Consider the following 23,711-nt stretch of genomic DNA (forward strand, 5'->3'; position numbering starts at 1 on the left):
ACATCATCATCTCGACACTTCCTTCTTCTCAATTCGTCTCAATTGACGGTTGTGCAGTTCCTTATGCAAATGAGGCTGATTTTCATCGCAGATCATTAATATTAATTCCGGATATGCCACACAAAATCTTTGTAAGTATAATTAACCGCAAATGCACTCGAAGCCAGCCAATCCCAAAAACCATCGCACAATCAATTCCCAGTGACATCGACAACGAGCTACTTACTTGGATGCGTTCTACTTAAGCCTGTTTGTGCAACATATAATACTACTATATATACTCGTATGTACGTTCCGCAAGACATTTTTGGCTGCAAAGGAATGTTAATGCCACAAATACAACAAAACATATTCCGAGTCATTAGGAGGAGTCCCCCCGACGTTTAAGGAGGGTTGGCAAACATGGCAGAAGGTGAACATCAATTTTGAAACATTTTCCCCAACGCACGCAGCAGTCCAAATCGATGTCGATGGGCCCGCCCCCACAGGGGAGATACACTGACAGAAAATAAAAATGGGGTAATCTGATTAAATAATCCATAAAAATATACAACTAATCCTTAAGCATTTCTTTGAATGTATCTATGCAATTCGATTGCAGTTTTAAAGATTAAAATTTCTTTGATTAAATTATTGTATTTATTGAAATGTTTTCCTCAGTGTAGCAATACAAATCCAGTCTGTTGCTGATTTGTAGGTGTTGTCGTCTTCATCTCGCCCGTTTAGCTGGTCTTTCCGATTTACGCTGTGGCCACACAATTATGCTCATCAACATCCGTCAGTCGAAGTGGAAGTCGTCGTCTTCTCGTCGGTGGAAAAGTGTTAAGTAATGAGTTAATCTGCAACAAGACTCGCATGATTAAGTGCTCTGGGCCTGTTCGCACTCAGGAGGAGGTGGCTGTTGGATGTCGGGGTCGAAATGGAAGTGGATGTGAATTCCGAATCGGAAAGGAAAGGAGGTGGGCCAGTCAAATGGGAGGTGGTTAAGTGGGTCCTAAAATAGATTCGTTCAGTCCACGCTTTGAATTCTCTGTGGTTCGTAATCCCTCTTAGAGTTGAACTCTTAACTTAAATTAAAATTTGTATTAGAAAGTAAAATAAAGAGTCCCCCAAAAAAATTTTCTTAAATTTAATTGGTTTACAGAGAATATAAATACCTTGCACAGATATTAGTTTTTGTACTTATTAAACTACTTTTTTGTCTTTCCTGCCATTTTAGCCCACTGTGCGATGGGTAAAACTGATAAATTATGATTGGAGCTGTGCAAATCGCCTCGCTCGAATGCCGGGGCGCACATTTGTTGAGCTGCGCTTATTATTTATCACGCAAATTGAGTTAATGTGGCCGAGATTAAGGACTAGCAGCGATCACAGGGCAGCCATTGATCATTCCACCTCCAGACATCGCGGAGACGCTATCTGCGCCGCCTCTCACGGGCCTTATCATTTTGATAAATTACGATATTGATATAATGGGGCCCCAGTATCTATTTGGGTGAGAGTTACCAACCAGGGGGAGGGGGAGGAGGAGGGAGGCGAATGTGGTCAACGGAAAAGTGTGGTGGCAATAGCCCATAACTGTGATTGACATAATTGGGCGCACCATAAACGCACACCGTACACTGAAACTCATAGTTTATGATCGCCACAGACAATGATCAATTACAATGAGCAATCTGAATCATAAATATTGTCAGTTCGACGGCAGCGAAAAAAATGAAATAAAACGAAAAAATAAACAGAAAACAACTCAATGCGTTGATTTCCCTTTGTGCCGAAACTCCAATTAAAATTGTGATTATGATGAAGCACTGTGAAGTCGAAAGAAGAGCAACAAAACGCAATCAAATAAATAAGGGGAAATAAACGAAGAAAAAGTGAACTGCATCCAGACTTAGTTGGAGTATTTTTGAAGAAGGTGAACCCACAGCGAGCCATAAATTATAATTATCGACGAGATTAACTCTTTGCCGCGCCACTTAACTGCGATGACACACGCTCCCCAGACGTCTCGCAAGTGCGACAGAGAGGGGCATAGCGGGGAAGACTGCAACGGGGAGAGAGGTGGATCAGGCGGAAGACGAGTCTTCTGCTGAAAGAAAGCCACCGCAGATAAGCAACAAAGACGACACTAAATCGTGTGCGATAGCAGCAGAAAAGATGGAACACATAAAATGGGGTAGACACAAAAATGACCTATAGTTTATTTATATATACTTTATAATATATAAAATCATACGAGTATATATATTTATATAGTGCAACAAAATCATTACTTTTGTTTGCACTAACTCCAAATAAATTAAGGTAAAATATTTTGGAAATAACTTTAAGAACAATTTTTAATCAAGGGATCAACAACTTTTGTTTGTTATTTTAAGTCACCACTTTACCCCAAGTTGTCATGTCATTACCCCCTTCACAAATACCCTTCACCGATAACTCCTCTCTTACATGACACATACCAATATAAAAAACAAGGAGAGATCTGAAAAAAGGTACCAGAAACAAAAAAAGAGTTATATTGAAATAAAGAACAGAACTTGTATCTCCCTGTGGAACATTCTTTATTTTTTGGCGATAACTTTGACTGGTTCGCCGGCGGCTACTTCAATTGATACTTCGGGCAAACAAAACGCAAGAAGCTCGAAAAATTTATGACCCCCTGCGGTTTTATCGACGCCTCTGCGACAGAACCCCGATTCGGTTCTCCGCTCCTGCGACGATTGAAATGCGAACGAAAGACACGGGAATCCGGCGATGTCACAGCTAAACAAAAACTATAATCGTAATGGGGAGGAAGAGAACATTGTTTTTTGTGTCTTTTAGCTCGAATTTGCCATGGCGATGAGCCGGGATCTGGGATTCTGGGATCTGGGGGAGTCTGTTTCCCAGACCCATTTCATTCAGTACGCATTTCATTCATGGCTGCGATTCGGGATGCTCTCGGGCCAGCAGAAGTATCTGTATCTGTGCATCTGTATCTCTATCTGAGCTCCCTGTGTCTGCCGATCTCGTTGCGTTGGTAATTTTCAATTTTTATAGGCGTCTTGGGTCGCCAACGCTCTTGACCTGCCGCTGGGTGCAAAGATAATGACTGGTTACCCCTTCCCCAACCCACATACGTATACATTCCTCCCCGATTTATGACACACCACAAAAGCTAATGCTTAATTATGGCAAATTGCAAATCGGGGCCGTAAAAAAATTAACACGAATTTCATTTGTGTGTGCATTCCCCGCCCAGTTCCGTTGCACTGTCTCGGCTAAATATTTTAATTAGCTTCGACGATCATTAAACCCGGGCGGGGAAAACTGTGAGAGTTTTACGATCTGCCAGAAGCAACAGCTCCACTCAGTGGTGTGGTGGTGTTCCTGTGTCGAAAGAGTTTGCACAATGGAACGCCCTAAAACGAAAAATCATTAAAATTTAATCATGAACTCACTCGCCTAACTGGAACATAAAGAAGGATCACGGATCAAGTTTGGTAATGAAACTCGAAACACATTCTTTCGGGCCACAAAGAGATTAGTCAACAAACTTTCGAGGTTTACAGCTTTCTGTAAGGTATTTTCGCCTCGAGAGGATTAAGTCCCACGGAGGCATTTAAAATAGTCAGCATAATCAAAAAAAGAGAAAGAACCAATATATTTTCTAGGGGATCTCTCGCTCATTGTTAGGCAATCTACAATTAAACAAATTTTGCTAATTAATTTTTCCTTTCACCTTTATTTAAACATTTTGATTATTCTTTTGTATTAATTTTTGGGATCGTGGGTGTCTTGGATAATAGATTATAAGCTTCAGATCAAGCAACCCTTTTCTGCGATCTGCCCCTGATTCAATCTTCCAAGAAAACTTAGAGATCACAATCATTATTATCATCATAATCATCATCATTATTGATTGTTGGAGCTTCCTGTCTGTGTTTGGGCTACTCAAGTCGATCAATCGCCCGAAACCCATAAGACTCCAATGTCTGAATCTCCTCTTTTTTATAAATTCTCAAATTATCAGTTTATGTCTGCTTTTAGTTTTATGAACCGATCACGTACTAACCATTCAGCCGCGATCATTTCGCCAGCGCCTCTGCGATCGCCAACGGCACTGTTGAAATCTGTCCCTCTTTTTCAGATGGCTACGGTGGGCAGTCGCTAAAAGAAATCACAAAATACAATGTAGCAAAAAAGAAAGCTGTTAATGAAGTTTCACCACTTATATATAGATAATACATCCTCATATTTTTCAATTTACCTTTTAATTCTATAAGTTAAATGTAGTTTTTCAGTGATCACGTTAATTCTATTTCTGCAATTCTTCCTCTGAGCCCCTCACTCATCCCTTTCCCCAATCTTTCTGCGTGCGAATCTTTCGCTGGCTTGGTGATGTGATCCCCTTCTCCGGGTATCTTGAACCCCCTTCCGCCGTCCCTGAACGGTTCCCTTCGTTATTGTTGTTAGCGGAGCCGTTTCGCTTAATTTTCAGCGCATTTTTATCGGCTGCACAGCTAATTAAAAGTGAAAAAGAACGTCGAAAAGGCCAAACTGCGGTTCCCGAGGGTCTTCGTGGCGCTGTTAGTTTGGCAGAAATTTAACAAATTATTTAATGATAGATGGTTCTTAAATTGACCGGCCGTCTGGAGCTTTAACCACGGGTTATTGGAGGGTATTAAGTGATTAGAAATAGCTGGGATCGAACAGGCTTGTTATGGGATTAGCTACATCTAAGGCCCGATGAACTTTTCACTCGTAACTCAATGGTACTCGAACCAATCGAAAAAAAAACGACAACATATGAAAAGGGCAAGCAGAAAAACAAACAAATGACAATTCGAACAATTTCGTAATCCCCAGTGTCGCACAATTGAAATATGTAATTAATTATGCCCATAGGCGGTGGTCGCCTGCTGTTTATTTTCTGCTACCAGAAGACAACAACAACAAAAAAATGGAAACCGAAAAGCAACAAACATTTTTTCGATAGAAATCTACAAAACTATTTGCCACACACTGAAAAAGCGGGGGATTGTTGGGTTTTTGAGGGACCGCCAGCAGCTTCAAAAGCGTCGTTGGCTTTTTGTTTTTGTTGGTGCTCATATTTCGATTTTAATGAATCCACTCTATGATTATCTTGATTACGAAACAGTTCCCCAAACAACAAAGCGCCACACAAATAAACCATTCAAATGGAATACTCACGCCCACTCAAACAAAAAGCTTGAATGCACGACTGAATGCATGAAGAGTTATCGCTATCGCTATCTCTCTCCCCTCTTGCCGTCTCGCTCGGTGGTCTTTATCGGCGGCGAACTACTGAAAATATTAATTAAAAGCCATAAAAGCAACAAAATGTTAATAAGCAGTTATCGTCCCGTGCATTTCCAGTTCCGATTTCAAATGAAAACCAAGCAAATGCAAATTTTACGAAACATTTGCGAATAAATGTGCTCTAATTTCGCATAATACAGGGTAAATGGGGTCGTTAGTTGATAGTTAGCATAGAAGTATTAAAACAAGTTTGATCTTTATAGTATGTATTAAATACATCCATTGTGCGATTTTAACTTTGTATATTTTGTACAAAATTCAGTACTGGTTATCGCAACTAATGTTTCAAATTAAATACTTTGAGAGTCCAGATTAATTACCATTCGCTTGTTTAATTTGTATTTAAACACAAAAACAATCGTTTTTTGTGTGCCATTATGCTGGCCATATCCTTATAACTCCTGCAATTGTTGTTTTGTTTTTTTTGATTTGTTTTATGGCCATTGGAAAGTAGTCATTGATTTTTATTGTTCGAGTTAGTTAAACTTTTATTGACTTTTAATTTCATTTGTTGTATTTAGTTTATGCTAATGGGATTACAGTTTTATGGGAGAGATGTGGCTTTTTCGTTTTGAGTGCCATCTGTGCATATTTTTAGGACCGACTGGATTAGAGTGTCTGTTTAATAAATGATGTGTGAAAGGGATGGATTTACACTTTCAACCCGACACCTTTGAAAGGCGTAATATTTTATATACAACTCGGGAGATTTTTTAATTACAATCATAAGTCATTGTGGAAATCATAGAACGGCACTCTCCTGCCCATAAATTTCACACTCAACTCATTTCCTGCTCATTATCATATATGCAGCAATTGTACAAAACCTCAGACACAATCTCAATGTGTTCTGGGTTGGGTTTTCAGTTTTCGGGGAGACTCAATCGTATTGATGCACTTCGAAAAAAGAACGGGTTAATAAATATTCAAAATAAAATACATTAAAAAGATACCACAGGTTTATATGAATCGAATGGTTATACTGCTTCTACTTCACCATGAAGGAGTAGAGTTATTATCAGTTTTTTCGAGTGTAGAGGATGGCAGAAGCATCCACACTAGCGGCCTGTCCAAAAAACCCACTCAATAGGGGTTTGGCTCTTCGAGTGGGCGTTTGGAGTCTTCGCATTCGGATTCGGGTACGTGCGTGTGTATCTGTATCTTTTTGCGGTGTATCTGAATCTCGGTCCTCAACTCATGTGTTTGTCCATGAGATTTGTGGCCTGGGCGGTTCCCTGTAGATGTTGGGGAAGGTAATCATGCTGTCACAGTCGCTAATTTCAATTATCTTGAGTGTGCACGTATACGTAATTTGTTTACTTTTGAGCGCGGAAATGTCCGGAGAAAAGAAGGCAGCGCATCCTTCCAATAAAGTTAAACACGAACATTAAAGTGCATTTATAAGTTTCGTGATTCCCTTTTTCCTCTCATCTTTTTCGGCTTGGGCTTGACAATCAAAATGTCATTTCATTTCGTTTTGGGAAGCTCGCAAATCCGCAATTGAGACGCAACTTACATGTCATTAACAAGACTTAAAGCGACCGACATGACAGACAAACAGTCAGTCAGTAGATTGAGCGACAGGGAGGGGTGGAGGCGGTGGGAGAGGGACAGAGATAGGGACAAACATGACAAAGGCAATGTCAACATTTCTGCCTAGATAATTCAGAATGCACTGCCGTGTTGCCAAACTTCTGAGCTTGGCCATTGACTGAGGTCATGGACTTACTCAGGCCTTCTTAGGTGTAAATATGTAGTTTATTTAGTAGAGGTTATAAGAGCTATGCTCCAGTGAATAGATCAAAAGAGGTATTACACATTAAAAATTCTGATTAAAGTGATAACTGTCTAAGTTCTCCCATTACTTTTACTAGAGTCCCTTGCTTCTATTTTGTTTTATATATTTTAATACTATTCCCTACTCACGATCCCTGCGCTGTTGCCCAACTTCAGCGGAGTGCTAATGAAGCGTGGCAACCGGGCTCGGATATCTCGCCTTTCAAGCAGAGCAACTCGCCCTGGCTGTAAATTGGCCAATTATCAGCATTTGAAATATGGTTTACCTGCCACAAATTCCCTCTCCGGCTCTACCTGCATTCTTCGCCTCTATAAAAGGTAACCGGGAACAGGGAACAGGGAATCGAGAATTGAGAACCGAGAATCGGAGACTTGAGAAGGCAGCGGGCACACAAATATAGCCAGCGACAAACGCACTTTGACCTTTCTTCCTCGCAAAGACAATGCACATTGTGAGATGCATTTGGAGATGGGGAATCCACACCTGCCCGCTCCGAAATGCACGCACAATTCCTTTATGGAAAAGATACACACCTTTATTTTACACTTCTTTCCTCGTCGAGGAGTCGGCTGGCCAGTGTATCTGTATCTTTTCTGGGCACCGGCATTAATGAACCGACTTCACACTCGACCAAAGTCGGGGGAATCACTCTACCTGGTGGAAAAGTTATTGATTATTTAACAAACGCTGGGAAATTAGGCAGCGATTTATAGAGGAAAGCCCTTTCGGATATGCACTTTGATAAATTAATACAATATCGTCTGGGCTGGCCATTCAATTGATTTCGAAATTCATTAGCGCGCCGGTAACGGAGCAAAGGCGTCCGAAATGTCGAAGATATAGGGACAGTGTCCCAGAACCGGGTCTCCACTTTGATTTCTATTCATCGCATTGTGCAACGGATCGGCTAGAACCGAGTGTCTGGCTTTATTGCAGTTTGGAAATAGATGAGCTAACAGCTGGAGAGTGAGTGCGGCACTCGAGCAGATTAGATAGCAAATGGTCGCCCCTCCGAGGCGTCTTCCACCGGAGGAGGGTTAACAATGGAGCCAAGGGGGCAATCAAATGCAACAAGTAGGGATTATCCAAGCTCGAATGTTTTCGGATTTGGATGGAAACTATCGCAGCTAAGCGGCACAAAGGTTGGCAATTTGTCGACTTGACAACCTGAAAAAGAGTTAAATGATCAAAAACCATAAAAAAGCGTTGGATGGTAAACATTTCGAAGAGAGAAATTGATGTGGCACCGCATTAAAGTCCATTTGAATGTGAATTTCTTGTGTCTTCGTAATAAATCAAACTGTTTATGGCACTAAACAATCAAATAAGCTGGCGGATTATCTGCGTTTGCTTAAGTCACATTTAAATAAATTTAAAATGACTCGCGTTGACATATCAATTATTTTTTTTAACACACAATCTTTTTATGACCCCAAGAAAAAAACAAGGTTTTTAAAGCCATCGTTATCAACATTGCAATGCAAATGTTTGAAAATATCTACGTTCATTCCCATCCATAAATTATATCAAAGGAAATACCCATTTGCTTTTGTCACTTCACATTAAGAAATTAATAACCAAAATGGGCAATTTTTCCTAGAGATAAAAAATTAAGGCGCATATTATTAAACAAGGAATTTTTTGAATTTTTATAACCGTGAATACGGTGAATTGCGTCTTGAATCGTAGCACATTGTAAACGGTAAATGATTCAGCCTTATCAACATGATGATAATGCCATTCGCACCGTTCCAATCCAAAATGTTGCCGAAAGAACCGAGGCTGCAGTAAACAAACCTCGAACGCGCTCCACAGCATGCAACAAGCGGCACAAAGTGGAGTTCGGAACACCCGAGGGCTCGCACGAAGTGGAAGCCGAAGTCGAGCCGAAGTGGCCAGCCGAGTGCAGTCGGCTGTTCTCGGCAGCTGTGTTCCGCAACATGTTCCTAAGCATGTTCCTCAACACTGCCAAGCGTTTCCGCCGGGGCGCCGGTTCAGTTTCACTTCGTTTCTCAGGCGGTTCGCATGTGCCACGGGGGATTCACACGTTCGATCGGTCGGGTTCCGCGTCGTTCCGGGCATCGGACTTAGTGGCGCCGCCATGGACTCAGATTCTAGTGAATAAAGAAAATAACTCGAAATACTGATTTTGTGAGTGCCAAAACAAAGATATAGCGAGAATATACCGCGAAATGAGTGCAAATCTATTTTGAATGGTGTGCAATTAAAGGAAGCCGAACGAGAATACTTGACAAAATGCATTTGTGCGAGATGCGTGGCATACCGCGGCATTTAGCCAGCGAAAGCAAAAGCGAAATTAAGATTAAAAATAAAAATAAAAATAAAAATGAAAATAAAAGCAGCAGCGAGATCAAACGCCGACACAGAAACAATCGAAGCGTTGGGGACCGGCTAAAAATAATCAAAGTCGATCGGAGTCGACGGGCGATATGCATATTCCCACTGATGCTGCTCCTCTCGGGATTAAATGGATTAACACAAGTTGCAGCGCTCAAGGGTAAGTGTCAACAGATGCAACTCCAAGTTGCAGATACAGAGAGTATATGAGAGACCATTTGAAGGGCAATATGACAAACAGTTTCCTCGCGGAGCCAAAATCCTTTGCGGCCGCATATGAGTTCTCCCTCGATGGCCGCACTCCCCATTTATTTATTAGCGTCATTTGTTTCCATTTACGTTTTTTCGTCGACTCCATCTTTTGGCTATTTTTGGTTGCAACACACAACAACAAAGTGAAATTAAGGCACTGCGGTTTATTTATGCCTGCAACGTTCGCTAATGGATTTTAAGGCCGCTTTATAGACAACGCGACATCGACTCTGCTCATAGACCCATTATTCATGCCTCTCTCTCTCTTCTCATTAGAGATGCACATAATGGGCAGGCATTCAGATAGATATAGCTGGATGTTTGGTCTGCTAATGCATCGAAGTCGTTACCGTATTACGGAAATCTTTAGAAGACTTTTGCAGGTTCAAAAAGGTTAGAGAGGTCTTTTAGGTCGGGGATCGCTTTATCTGAGTTCTAAATATCCCTCAAAATGTATCAAAATAATCTCACCAGCCAAAAGCAACCTCCTTTATCATCAAATTACTAAAAAAAAAAGAGAGTTTAGGCCCACTGAACCCACTTAGGGATCACATTTGGGAAAACTAAATGCAATTTCCAGAGAATAGACAGATCGAATTACACAGTGAACCCAAAAACCAAAGTGAACAAAATGCATGTGTGGAAGAGATTTGGATGAGGGTAACCCGAAACAAAAAATGTTGGCCCTAAGGGAGGATATCGGGAGAGATCACTCACCGAAAACCAAAGACCGAACTCAAGATAAATGAGTAATGAGCTTGCAGTTGGTTTCGTTCTCCACGAAAGACTAATCAACCGCGCATAGTTTTCCCCGCTCGAATCCCACAGCTGATTACAAGAAGAAAATCAAACAAAGAATCGAGTTTGTGGCTTTTGCGGTCGAGATGGGGAGTTGGGAAAGAAAACTGAGGCAAAATGGCTTTGTGGCTGGTGGGGTTAAGCAGCGCTTTTGAATTGAGCCCTTTGGCGATTTCATGGCTCGTCAAATCCGCCGATAAAACATATATCTAAATGAGCTTAAGCCGTCACACCCCTGCAACGCTGAGAATGTTGTAATCTAATGCTTATTAAACGCTTTTTAATGCCAAGCCAACGACTCCCAGTCCACCGATATCGGCGGACACACGCAACTCGGATTTGGATTCGGATTCGTACTCGGATTTTTGAATTCGGATTTCGGGACACGCAACCTGAGGCTGTGGCAGGCACTACACTCGTATGGCTGGCCAAGTATCTGTGCCCCAGTCCAAGTGACGTGGCAAGTGTTGCACGCGACGTCGCTCGTTTGATATAATAAATTGTATAAAATTATCTGCACTGGCACACGACAGGATTTCTGCTCCTCACTCAACGGTGGTGTGTGACCAGTTAGCCATCCAACCAGCCAGTCAGCCAGCAGCTTTTGGGTGGTGGGTCAATCGCAGTCGGCTTGAGAATCTGCCGGGGTCATAAAAATTATCGCCCTCGACACAATGTTGCAGGGTTGACAGCCTGGCAACCTTCTAATGCCACTCTGGGGAGCGTTTTTCCAGCTAACTGGACTCACTGCACTTTTTTATTTTTGTGACTTCGGGGGTGGCAGACTTTGTTTCGCCTTTGTCTTGGCAATTTCTGCCAGCATTTTTTGTGGGCCTGCTTGGCTGGCTGACTGGCTTTCGGCGCTTGTGCAATTTTCTCATGTGCATTATGCGAAAATTGGGCTAAGTAGCGGTCTCCGGCTTACTTTCCTTTCCCGGGCGAAAGAAACGGAGTCAAGTGCTGTGGCAGCTCCGTAGCATGTTATTTGTTCAATCACATGATTGCCCTACCAATCGCCCGGCACTCAACGAGATCTCCATTTGCTCCCAGCTGCAGGCTGGATAATGAAGGGGTCTTTCCATCTATCCACGTCTAGCACCGATATGTTTGGCACAGAGTTTGGGGCAGGGATGTGATTGAAAGTCAGTTCGATGTGGGTGGAGGTGTTGCTAGTTTGCTGCCAAAAGGTTGCAAGCCATAAATGTATTCCCAGTATCACTAGCTACCAACAGAACTATAACTCGAATTGTGAAAGTTTTGATACCCCAATTAGCTGCTTAACCAGTCATTGGAATTACGAACTCAACAGCCTGGAAAGTATTTAAGATGTGCTATTTTATCAAGCTTGATAAATAATAAATGCATTTGAATGACCTCCTAAATGTTTTCCACCTGGTACACAATTTTTCTCGAAATACCCAGATGAGCACCCATTCACCTCAAGTTCCCCAGCAAATATAGGCCCACTCCCTGGGGAAAAGCGTTTTACTACTAATTGCAACTAGCCAGGCTGCAGTTCTCCTCGCCGGGGCCATTCGATCTTGAGCAGGCTATTTGCCAACTAAACAATAATTAATTATTTAAAACAACAGTCTTGCAGGCCAGGCCAGAACAGAACAGAGAACACAGAACACAGTAATAGAACAGCAGAAACATCGGGCCGAAAGGCGAGTTGGACATGGTCAGCTGGGCAGTCGGAGCCAAGTTTTGCCTACGCAAAGATTTTTGTTATTTCTGGCTTCCTGGAGATGGCGATGGCGATGGAGATGGAGATCTGGGACCCAGCTTGACAGCCAGCCAGTCAGCCAAACAGCCAAGCAGCCAGCCAGCCAGCCAGGCTGAGTTTGGTCCAATCTGTGTGTGGTTGTTGCCGGCCGTACTTGATATAGCCGTGGGTTTTATGTACATTTTGTTGCCGTTGCACAGCTCTTTGGCTGTGATATTAAAAATAAAGGAAAATTAAGCCTGGCAGCCGCGTAAAATGCAAACTTGCATCCGAAATGTTGCAGTTATGCCAGTTGGCGTTTAAAGCCGTTGCTGTTGGCCACATTTTTGCATGCAATGCAATGCAATGCAGTGCGCCTGGAAAATGGTTATTTCGCTATTTCGTTTTTTTGAGAAGGCGTTACTGGATTTTCCGAAAAGTTTTTCTGCAGCCCGTTTATATTCGTTCGTGGTGGTTAGCTCGGAGCAAATCTGAGCTGAGCTGAGCTTGGTGAGAAAAAGGTTTGCAAATTGCATTGGAAATGCAATGTGTGCCGGGAGGAGGAAGCGGAGAACCGCGGGAGAAATGGAGAAAGGAGCCAAAGGAGGGTGTGACCGGAGGAGGATATGCAATTCTCGAGAGGTCAATCAACATGGAAATTTGATTCACAAGTTATGGGAAAAGCAGCGAGAAAAGCGCCAGCATAAAGACTTAGTTTTCGGTGTATAGATTTGTAACTCAATTGTTTTTCCAATTTAATATTTGGAAGATAGTTTAACTAACCGTTCTTAATCTGCCGGAAAAACCGTTTACAGTTAGGCAAAATGAGTTAACTGGGAAGATCAACAAGTTTCCCTCTGCTAATACGTATTTAATTACACAAATCTGAAATTTCCGGCTGGCCCCAAAAGAGGTTTGTCTTTGTCTTTGTCATTTATCCTTAAGCAAGTCGTCGGCTGAGATTTGCATATTTGCACTTGATGATGTTGCTGCTGCAAGTTGCTAGTTGCAAGTTGCTGCTGTGGCAGACATGGCCGCCAGCCATCGCCATTTGGGTTTCGTTTTGGGCCTGCATTTGCGTCTGAGTTTGAGTTTAAGTTTCAGCTGCCTACGCGCGGCGAGGAAATTATGAAAAATCTTCAAAGAATCGCCTTGAGTCATCGTTTGCAGTCAGTTGCCACAACGTTGGCGTTTCGGATTTTCCACTCGGCGGCGGCGAGTTGGGCGAAAAAGTTTTTATAATTTGTTAACAAGCCCCAAAGAGATCGGCGCCGCTGAGTCCGCAGACTGGAGTCGGAGTCCGCAATCCGGAGACCGAAGTCCCGGCAATTATGACAAGTTGACAAACGGCTTAATCTCAATCGGCGACTTGCTGTGCGATCCTCGAATCACAGAAGATGCGCGGCATTTAAATCAATAAAGCCGAGACTCTCAAGTCTCGACTCTCGATTCGATTGTCCATCGTCGTCGATCGGCGGACGTTTATCGCATTGGGGATATCTAATATCAGAAAGACATCAGGACTGCGACTGCGACTGCGACTTAAACTGGGAACTCCAAGTCCAAGAGCCGTGTTTAAAGTCTTGCCAGCGAGTGCGACACATGCAAATTGGCCAATGTTGCTAAACAAGTTTCGCGGTTGTTGCATTTGCGGCTTGTACTCACCTGCGTACGACGACAACACAAACAACACAAACAACAACAACAGAAAAGACAACGACAACGACAACAAACATGCAAAAATTGGATTGCTGACTCTGCGTGCAAATAAGGCAACAACAACCAAAGCAAGTTGGCTATAAAAAGGCGCTGCCGTTGCAGACAATCAGCCATAAATCTAAATGACTGTCAACCCAGGCGAAACCTACAATGGAGTCTTGTTCTTGCAGCAGCAACATGTTGCCAACTGGCAGCGGAACCCCCTTCCCCCTTCACCATCCCCTTTCCAGTCACTCCCCACTTCACCGCTTACTCACACTCATTTGCTGCCATCGGCGGTCGCTGATAAGACACTAAAATATGCTAAAAAGCTAAAATAAACTTGATATTGATATTGCGGTGGCATTGCCAGTGCCATAAAGCAAAAAAGCATTTAGTTAGGGATCATACCCGCGAAGGCATTCGGACGATGGACATCTTAAGTGGGATGGAGGGCCCTAAACCATTAAGAATGTCGTTGCCATAAAAAGTGGGAAAATATGCAAGAAAGTCGTTGGAGTTATAAGACGGCAATTGACAAAGACACCATTTCTTACAAACAAAGATATTTTTTCTAAAATAATAGTTAAGTAGATCTATTAAGACTTCCCACTTAAAATTCCAGTCTGCCTTTCAATACAAATTATCCAAAACTATCCCCTAAATCAGATTAAACATATCAAATATTCAACAACTTCATTTCACTCCTCGATCCATAAACCCCTCCAACAAATTACGGATAAATTTCGAGCGTCTTGTCTTGGGTAACCAAAGACTGGCCACTAAAGTTAAACACTTTTAATTCAGGTATCGCCGCATCGAATTGTGTTTTATAATTCCTTTTTTTGTTCTCCGCAGTCAGGTGAAAAAAATAAGCAGAGAGTGGGCTGCAACCTGCCCACGTCCGTCTGGAGATTTGGTAGCCTTTGCCATTCAGCGAGTTTGTCATAAAATTAATTTGGTTTTTAGTTGGTTAGTTGATGACGAGGACGGTCCACCGGGTGAGCAACCTGCTCGGTGGCTTAGGACTTTACTGGTTTTCCCTCTTGATTCGCCTTTGGTTTTTCTTCGTTTTTTCCGAGTTAATTTATTGCGCTTTTGCGACGACGGCAAATGGGGAAATGCGATATGCCAATCACTCGAGAGTGCGGCGACACTTTTCCCAATCCCCCTCCCATTTCCCGCCCCTCCTGCATTTCCCTGCGTGTGTCTCCTCTCTTCGGGGCATGCATTTAAGATAAGGCCTCACTTGTCGCCTTTCGGTATTCCGACTTCGGTCCGGGCCGATTCTTCTTTGTTTTTTAGCATTATTTACATTTTGAAGACTCTCGAAAGACATCAGGCGACCTGCATTCTGTCTCTTGGGATCGTCTCGAATTACAGAGCTCTTCCGACATTTGTGTGTGGAATTGTTTACGGTTTGGTAAACGCCGGAGAACTTGGTAAACATTGCAATCAGAACTTAGAACTGGGTTAGACGGGCGTGGCCGGGGGGTAAATATTTAATTGGCTGACGCACCTTGTGGGAAATCGAGAATTCGGCTCTGCACCATATTTCTGGGAAATATCTGCTAAAACAAAACCAGGGCCAAGTTAGCCAGAATTCATTTCCCCCTCGATTATTAACGCCTCAAGGGAGCGCAGGAATCTGGCTTTGGAAAAATTAATTAAAATTACGGCGGCAATTAATCAAGTAAAGGAGGGACATTGGAAGGGGTAGAGGGGATGGAACTGTAAGATAAAGGAATTTGCATAGACGTTCGGAGATCGGCGATCTTAAAGTGATCGCCCGACAGCTGAGTGATCTTTCTTTATCTGAGATTGATGCGCATCGCGTGCAGGGCAAAACATCCAGCCGCAGATCCGCGGAGACGAGACTATATCTCGATCGCTGGGCAGCCGCAGCATGATCATTAATAAACCGCTGTGAGCTGTCAATAGGCATCAACGTCCAGCGAGCTGCGATCTGCAATCCACGATCCGCCATCTCGGGAAGACTTTTGGGGGGAAAAGAGGAGGTATCCCCGGCAACCGGCTGAAATCAACACGAGGATCAGCGGCGAGGATTGACTGACAGTGTTTGGCACTCGGATTGGCTGCGATTCGGTTCCTGTGACAATTGCCAATTGCCTCGCCGGGTGATAACTTCATTTGATCGATCTCAACGGAAATCGTTGCGGGGGCCTCCCCAGATACCGAGACCTCCAGGTCCCCAGATCCCCAGCTTCCCAGCAGAAACGCAGCTTATAAACATTATTGCATCGCATTGTGTAAACATTCTCAGGCTCTGCAAAGTCATAATAATAATTGCCCGACAGCAGACACCCAAACATGTCGTTGTCTTATAAACAAAAATTCAATAATGCATAACAAAGAGTAAAAACCCAGGAGGAGAACATGAACATGGGAAAGAAAGGTGGAGGGCAGAGCCTTTGGGGTTGCGACTCTGCCTTCTGCAACATAAAATAATGACGATGAAAATGTTGCACATGCCGGCCTGCCAGGATGAGTCGGCTGACAATGATGAGGCATGATGACAGACCAACAAATCGAAGGTTTTGCAGGCTGCAGGCCAAAGTTGCCACCGCTGTTGGTTGTTGTTGCTGCTGTTGATGTTGATGTTGCTGCTGTCGCTTTTGGAATCGACAGCAATCGTCATCGTTACCACAACACAGTGGAGCACACTGTAAAACATCCGCACAAAAGAGCAGAGCACATGGAACGGCGGTGAACAGCAGCAATTGCAACTTAGTGAGGGTAAAAAACGCTGCCCATTGAAATGATGGGAGAATTTGCGACTGTGGAATGTGTGATAATCATGTTTATGCGTGGCATTTAAATCAGGATACCAAATATCACAGAAAACAATATAAATATTAAATTTAAAATAAAATGGCATCTGTTTCGTTGTTCCCTTTCAATTTAATGCCCATAAAACAGGCAATCCAATCTGTTCCCACATCACCAGCAAAGCCTACTCATCTCGCACTTTATCTCCATGCCATTCGTTTTTATTAGCAAATCCTTTATCAGCCAACGCATAACGCATAAACCTCATTGCAATATCCCCCTGATCCCTCGAACCGGCATCAATTTTCTGTCTGTCTGCCCCACACACAAGCACGAAAAAAAGCGAAAATCTGCCGTCGGGCAGAAATTAATTTTTCATAATTTTTTTGCGCCCTTTTCTGCTGTTGTTGTTATCGCAACTTGTTCGCCAACCGACCCCCGCTGACCCCTCCGCCACTGGCTGACTTTGGCCATGTTTTGTGAAAATATCCCGAGTCTTTCGGGCGGGTCAAGGTTGAGTGGGCAAAGGGGGCGCCGCTTTTTGTGTTATTATTAAAGTTGATTGTCAAATGCGGCCCTTAAGTGATTTTTATAGGGCTTTAATTGGGCGAGGAAAGGAGGACGACCAACCAACGACTGGTCGGTCGGCTTGCCTTTTTTGAAGCTGGCCCGAAGGGACAACGACTGGGAAAAGGCATGCGGCTTAATTACTCACAGTAGCCAGAAGGCAGGAAAATATCTTTTCCATTTTTTTCCAGCGAAGGAATTGCGATGGGGAGTATCTCATTCAAGGTGCAAACTTGCGCGCGACATTTTGTGTTGCTGCAGCTTTTGCTGTCGATGTTGCTGTTGCTGTTGGCCAACTGTTGACAGCATGACGTGACAACATGCAATGCAAATCGTGTGACACGATGCCCCAAAGGGTTAATGTATAAATTAAATTTTTGCACTCACAAGGCCAGATACCTGCGTATCTCTATTAGCCCGCCAGATACAGATACAGATACAATTCGCTTACAAGACAGGTCAAGTCTTCGCTTGGCTGGCGAACAATGCGTAGGGGAAACAATAACAAGAATTGCCAATAAAGAAGTTGCCTTAACTTGGCTTAGCGAATTTTCACGCTCTCCCACACACACACACACATATTCGTATAAGGGAAAGACTTGGAAAAGCAATAAGTAACAGAAACAAAGACCAGACGTAAAAGTTGTATAATTTCGCATTGGCAGGTCTAATCCCACCAGGTAGAAGAAACCCACACACAGAACGCACACCTAAATCCCCCCGAAAAGTATTTATGATTATATATATTTTTTGTTATTCCCTCGCCTTCGCCAAAACCAGCTGCTTTTGATGTTTTTTTCTTTTGCAACAAATTAAATTCGGTTGGGCAAAGTTTTGGCAATAAAATTTAACAATTCCCCCTCTACAATTTTTATGATTATCTCTGCCTTTCTCGAGGACTCTGCAACAATTTCCATTTACAATTTCGTTTAATGCGAGACCAAGAAGTTGCCTAATTGTGGCGGGAAAATCTATTCCAGAGCCCGCTCGCTCGGAAAATGGCCGCAGAAGCAAGGTCAAAGGCAATTCGAGCCGCTCCGAAGGAGTGGAAATCTGTTTTCTTTGGATACTGCGTAGGTAGAGAATTCCGATGGTGCAGCAGCATCACAGCTCAAAGAAAGAAAAGAAAACCGAGTCGAGCTGAGCCAAGTCAAACAATGGTGGAAAAACAAGAAACGCATTCCCCGCATGAGCAAGTCATAAATTTTCCCCGAAAAAAGAGGAAAAACAATAAAACCGAACCCAACAAAAGGAGAACACGAATCGAAGCAGCATTGAAAAGCAAATAGTCCGGGAAAACGAGGCTGAAAAGGTTCTCCGCGGCGACAGAATCAGAAGAGTAGAAGAGTAGGTAGGCGACTTCGACTTCGGGTTCGATGGATAGATAACTGCACTCGTGGGCTGGCCAAGTATCCAAAGTATCTTAAGTAGGTTTCGGCCCAGGTAGAGCAATGCAGGTGTCATTCGGCCGCAGGGACAATCGGGGCACAGTATTTACTCGGAGATTGGCTGGAAAAGTGGAAAAAGAAAACCATATGCCGGGGAAATTGGAAAGGAAACTGTATTAGGATAAGATATTCGAGGATCTCTGGATGGATGGAACCCATGCTGGCAGGGTCTATAGATCTTTTGTGGAGATGCATTCTTTGTATTGGCAACTGAAAAACCTGTATTCCTACCCAAGCAAGTGTTGAAAATAAATGTAAATGAAAATGGTTTGCATGCTACATTTACTAGTAAACCTCTCTGATCATCACATACTTCCTTTATCCAAGTTAATATCCCCTACCTATTCGAAAGCGGAGTTCAGCCGGATGGCTGATATAAACTTTGTATCCAGGCACTTAAGCGATCGCTAAACGAACGCATTCGACCAGCCCCGAATCGCATTAATTCGCATGCTCGCAAAGAGATACTTCCTCCTCGAAAGCCCAAACTCAAAGCCGAAACCCCCAGACTGCAGACTCCACTTAGCCAAAGCGATCATTCAAATTTCAGTCTTTAGTCAAATTACAGACTCTTTGGGATTTGGAGCTCGCGTTTGTTCCTTAGCTCTCGCATCCGTATCTGTGCAATTTTGAGCTACAAATTTGGCGCCCACACAGATACACACACAAATAGCCGAAAATGGCAGCTAATTGGAAGTAAATCGAGTTAAACTTTCTTTCGCTAAGCCGCAACAAACAGACGAACGAAAAAAAAACTAAACGCCGCGAATTGCACGCATGAGGCCCGAGGCATTTTGAGATACATGGTATCTTGTGTTGTGTATCTCATAGTTTGCATACTTAATTAGCCAACTTTGGCTCCGGAGTTGCCGTTGAACCGTTGCCGCCGTTCTTGTCGGTCTTTGATCATTGATCAGCTCTGGGGAGCCAAGGCTAACGAACCAAATGTATCTCGTGGAACGTTCTCACATTAGTCACGCGTTTAACATATTTTCGTTTCGTTTCGAGGTCCGTTTTAAATTTAATATATTTCGTACCTGCGGAAAAGGCGCGCGGAGTGCTGGCGAACTAACGTATGCAAATATTTTAAGCTGCAAATCCAGCGTGCGTAACCAGGGAGAGACAGCGAAATTATGCACTTCAAGAAAATTCCAGCAAAAGAGGGAAGATTGTCACCAAATCGGAAATACATTAGCCAACTTGCAATGACTTCTTTTGAAACTGTTTGGGATTGCTTAAACCAATGATCATTCTTTTGGTTGGATGCTTACTTGTTGTATACTTCTCCTTTAAATTCTATAATTTTTCCCAGTGTTTAGATGGAGCTCCAGACTCCAGACCCATCTGCATATGCTAAACACTGGGTCCAGCATTGTCTCTCCTCCGAATCCTCGACGCTTCTCCCCTTCGCGAGCACTTTTCTTGTATCTGATTTGCGACAGTCAAGTCAAGTCAAGTCGCGCTATCTGCTGCTTTACCCCTTTACCCCACTTTCCCCCTTTCCTGCTCCTGCTGAATATGGTAAAGAAGCTTTGGTAAAATGCTAGCGAATTAGGAACGCGGAATGCGATCGATACGTGCAACAGGGAGCAGGCAGCAACATGTTGCACATGCCGCAATGTTGCTGCTTCTGCTGCTGCTGCGTTTTACCTGTGGTCATCGTCGTCGTCATCCTCATCCAGCAACAGCAACTCGATTCGTTTCCCATATTGCTAATGTGAGGAGCTCGGCTCGAAAGTCGTGCTCTCGGCCACTTGGGCAGCTGGCCTGGCTTGCAACTTGGAACTTGCAACTCGGACTCCTTGGCCATGCCAAATGGAGTCTCCCAATGGCAATTAAGGAGCCCAAAACGTTCTGTGTTTTGCTGCCTGTCCGAGGCATGTCTCTTATTGTTGCTGTTGTTGCTGCTGCTGTTGGCCGTTGCCAATGTTGCTGCTCGCAATTCTTAACGGTAATTATGTTGTTCGTTTTGGCAGGCCGCATTTTGCGTAGCCCTCTGAAATGGATTGAAATTCCCCCAAGTCGCGGTTCTTGTGTTAAATTGGATTAATTTGACAGTAAAATGCAAATGAGCCAAATGCCAAATGCGCAATGCGAATTAAACTTTTAGGCTGCCACAGGAACTTTGGACATGTTGCTGGCAACAAATTATGTTGCTCCTGCCGACGCTGCTCCTGCTTTGCTGTTGCTGTTGCTGCTCCTCGAAAAGCCATTTTTCTTGCTGCCTTTTAAAATAATCAACATGTTTTTGGGGGCCGCAACTGCAGGAGGAGGCACATGTTGCTGCTGTGCAACAAGCAAAGTGCAGCAATAATTTTTAAATTGAATTTTTTTACTTCTTGCTGCTGCTCGCCGCCAAAGTGAGGCAAAAGCAAACAAATCTGCCCAAAGAGCAGACAAGTTTTCTCGGTGGTTTCTGCTTTTTTTATTTGTCTTCCTGGCTTCTAGTTGCTGGGGGGCAAGTTTTTTTGCCGCGGCTGCCCTTTGGCAACATGCATCACCGAAGTCGGCGTCGTTTTTCATATTTCTGCACTCACATGAGTCGCAGCTTTACTCATTTTTTTTTTCTTTTTCTTGTTATTTTTAATTCATTTTTCTTCCTTTTTTTTGTAAAGCCGGAGATTGCTTAATCGATTTGCCATGACTCGGGCGCCAGCAGCACTGATAAATTGTTTTGCCATGTGTTTATTAATTATAGCGAAAATGGAATGTCAGAACTTGGAGGGAGAACTCTCGAGGGGGAGAACGCTCTAAGAACTCTATCAGTGGCTCCTCCAGGTGGTCCCCATGTTGGATCCCGAAAAAAAGAGGCAGACAACAAGTTTGTTCGCTGCTCATTTTGGTCATTTACAAATGGAAATTGCATTGATTTGATGTTGCTGCCGGGGGTTGTATCGCTAGTTGCTGCTGCTGTTGCTGTTGCTGCAGCAACATCGCCGATGATCCGTCGACTATCCACTTTGATGATATATTGCCGCCCAAGTAACATTCTTTTCCCCCTCGACTGGCCATATTTGATGCCCAGTTACAAGTTACATGACGTTGTCGTTGTCTCCGTCTCCGTGCCTCATGTTGCCTCTGTTGTTGTCTCTGCGATGTTGCTGCTTGCTGCTTACTGCTTATAGTTGCTGCTGCAGCGAGTTGGGTTTTTTGTTTGCATTTATTAGCATTTTGCCCTTTGCTTGCTGCTGTCGCCTGTCAGATGTTGCTGTTGCTCCCGTGTGTGGCAACATTTTCAATTCAATTATATTTCATGTTCATGTTGCATCGATTTACATTATAATTCGTGTCTGTGGCGGAAGTCATTTGTGAGAAAGAAAAAATTGCAGCACAAACTGGCAATCAGAGCAGAGAGCGGGCCTAAGATGCAGGGGCAAAGCCTTTTAGATATGGGGGATATATGCTGCCCATTAAATCCTCTTTATTCCATTCCGAAATCATCCACGCTGTTTAGATTATGAGAGCCCACATCTTAATCAAGCTCTCATTCTTGGAAGATTTCCCTGCCCACCACAATATCACTCATTAGACTCGATAGATTTCTGTAACGAATAGTCTCATAATTTTTTGATTAGTCAGGCCGGAGTAAGTAGCATTTTCCAGCATCGTTTCCCCTTCGTGCGCATTTCCCAGCCAATCGCGAAGTGTCGCTTTCATTAAGCGCATCGAATTTCCCCTCGCGATGACAGCTGCTCCAAAAATATTCAACAAAAATACACCGAAAAAAGCTGGAAATATTTCAGCAAGTCAAATAAATATTTCATCTCTGTTTATTTAAAAAGAAAAACTTCTTCGACACCTTTGACTTTGGCATATGGCCAGTCAATCACTTGATTTGCCCCATCAATCAATCAATTAGAGCAGTTTCTTTGGGGGAAAACTAAGTTAAAGTGCGTTAAAGTCTTGGCCTGGCATTCAGCGCCGGACTCTTAATGTTTATCGTAATAAGCTGAGCAAACAGTTGCTCCCGAGACTAATGAGGGACCAGAGTGGGAGTGATGGGCTGGCAGACCTTCATGATCTAATGTTATGACAGCTCATCAAGTGTCAGCGCAGAATGGCGTCGGCGGAAAAGGAGAGATGCCTTCTTTGCCCGCTCTCTAATGACATTTACTTTTAACGCTTATTAAATGTTGTGTGTGCGAAAGAAGCTTAAATCAGTTTGCCAGGGGCAAGGGCTCGGGACTGGACATTAGTTGAGGATAATAAGGGTTCGTTTTAATGGCTTTCTGCGCCCCAAAAGCCGCTCAAGGGTGGAAGAGTTTTTGGTTTCTGTTGGCCAACTGGTTGGAATTTCTTCAAGTATTCTGTTGTGCATATACAATTTTTGAAGTCTTGGGGTTTTTCTAAAATATTAACCTGTAATTATTGGTAACTTCCTTATAACATTATCTTTCCTTGGTGCTTGTAAGCAATTAGCTAAGTACTACTAAATCCTTTGAACCAATTTCCAATGCGTCTCTCTTTTTTACACCCCGATCTCCCCTCAAAGTATCTCGTTTCATTTAAAAAGTATCTTCCTCCTGCATCATTTTGTATCTCCCTCCACTTTAATAACAGCAATTTGTATCATCATCAAGTCTGCTCTCTTGACTCCAATAATAACACTTAGAATCTGTTGATTCGCTTCTGCTTATTTTATTTCGTTGGTGTTTTCCTCGCTTTTTGTGGTCTCCTCGCTGTTTTCTCTTTCAATGCGATTTCATGGCTCTTGATTAGCGTTGTTTCGTTTTCGTTTTGTGGTTTTGTGTCTCCTAAGCTGCTGGTACTCGAGTTTTCGGACAATGGGCCAGTGCCAAAAAGCCTATTAGCTTTTTGATTTCCTTTCTTCACGGCTTGCGGCTCCGACTCGGAGGTTCAGTGAACGATTCTTGTCCGCTCGGCCCGCCTTATAATTATGCGCTTTTGGCAATTAAACGACAGTGGCCCCGCCTCCTGTACTTCTTTTCCACCAGCTCGGCGGAATGAC

At 43.3% G+C, this 23,711-nt stretch overlaps 2 protein-coding genes across 2 annotated transcripts in view; one reads left to right on the plus strand and one right to left on the minus strand.

Moving 5' to 3' along the window:
* Positions 1-218: 218 nt before the first annotated feature.
* On the minus strand, positions 219-420 carry LOC122320027. The gene is given in 2 exon segments (XM_043207969.1): positions 219-377; positions 379-420. Coding segments are annotated over 2 exon segments (201 nt in total).
* An 8,715-nt stretch (positions 421-9,135) lies between these two features.
* LOC108095179 (protein sax-3) overlaps positions 9,136-23,711 on the plus strand; it is a 39,573-nt gene continuing 24,997 nt past the window's right edge. Inside the window, exon 1 of the mRNA XM_043207976.1 lies at positions 9,136-9,644. Within this exon, the coding sequence (XP_043063911.1) occupies positions 9,383-9,644 (262 nt within the window). The 5' untranslated portion in view covers positions 9,136-9,382. The remainder of the gene's footprint in view (positions 9,645-23,711) is intronic.

Source organism: Drosophila ficusphila, unplaced genomic scaffold (assembly GCF_018152265.1).
Source record: "Drosophila ficusphila isolate 14025-0441.05 unplaced genomic scaffold, ASM1815226v1 contig_412, whole genome shotgun sequence".
NCBI lineage: Eukaryota > Metazoa > Arthropoda > Insecta > Diptera > Drosophilidae > Drosophila > Drosophila ficusphila.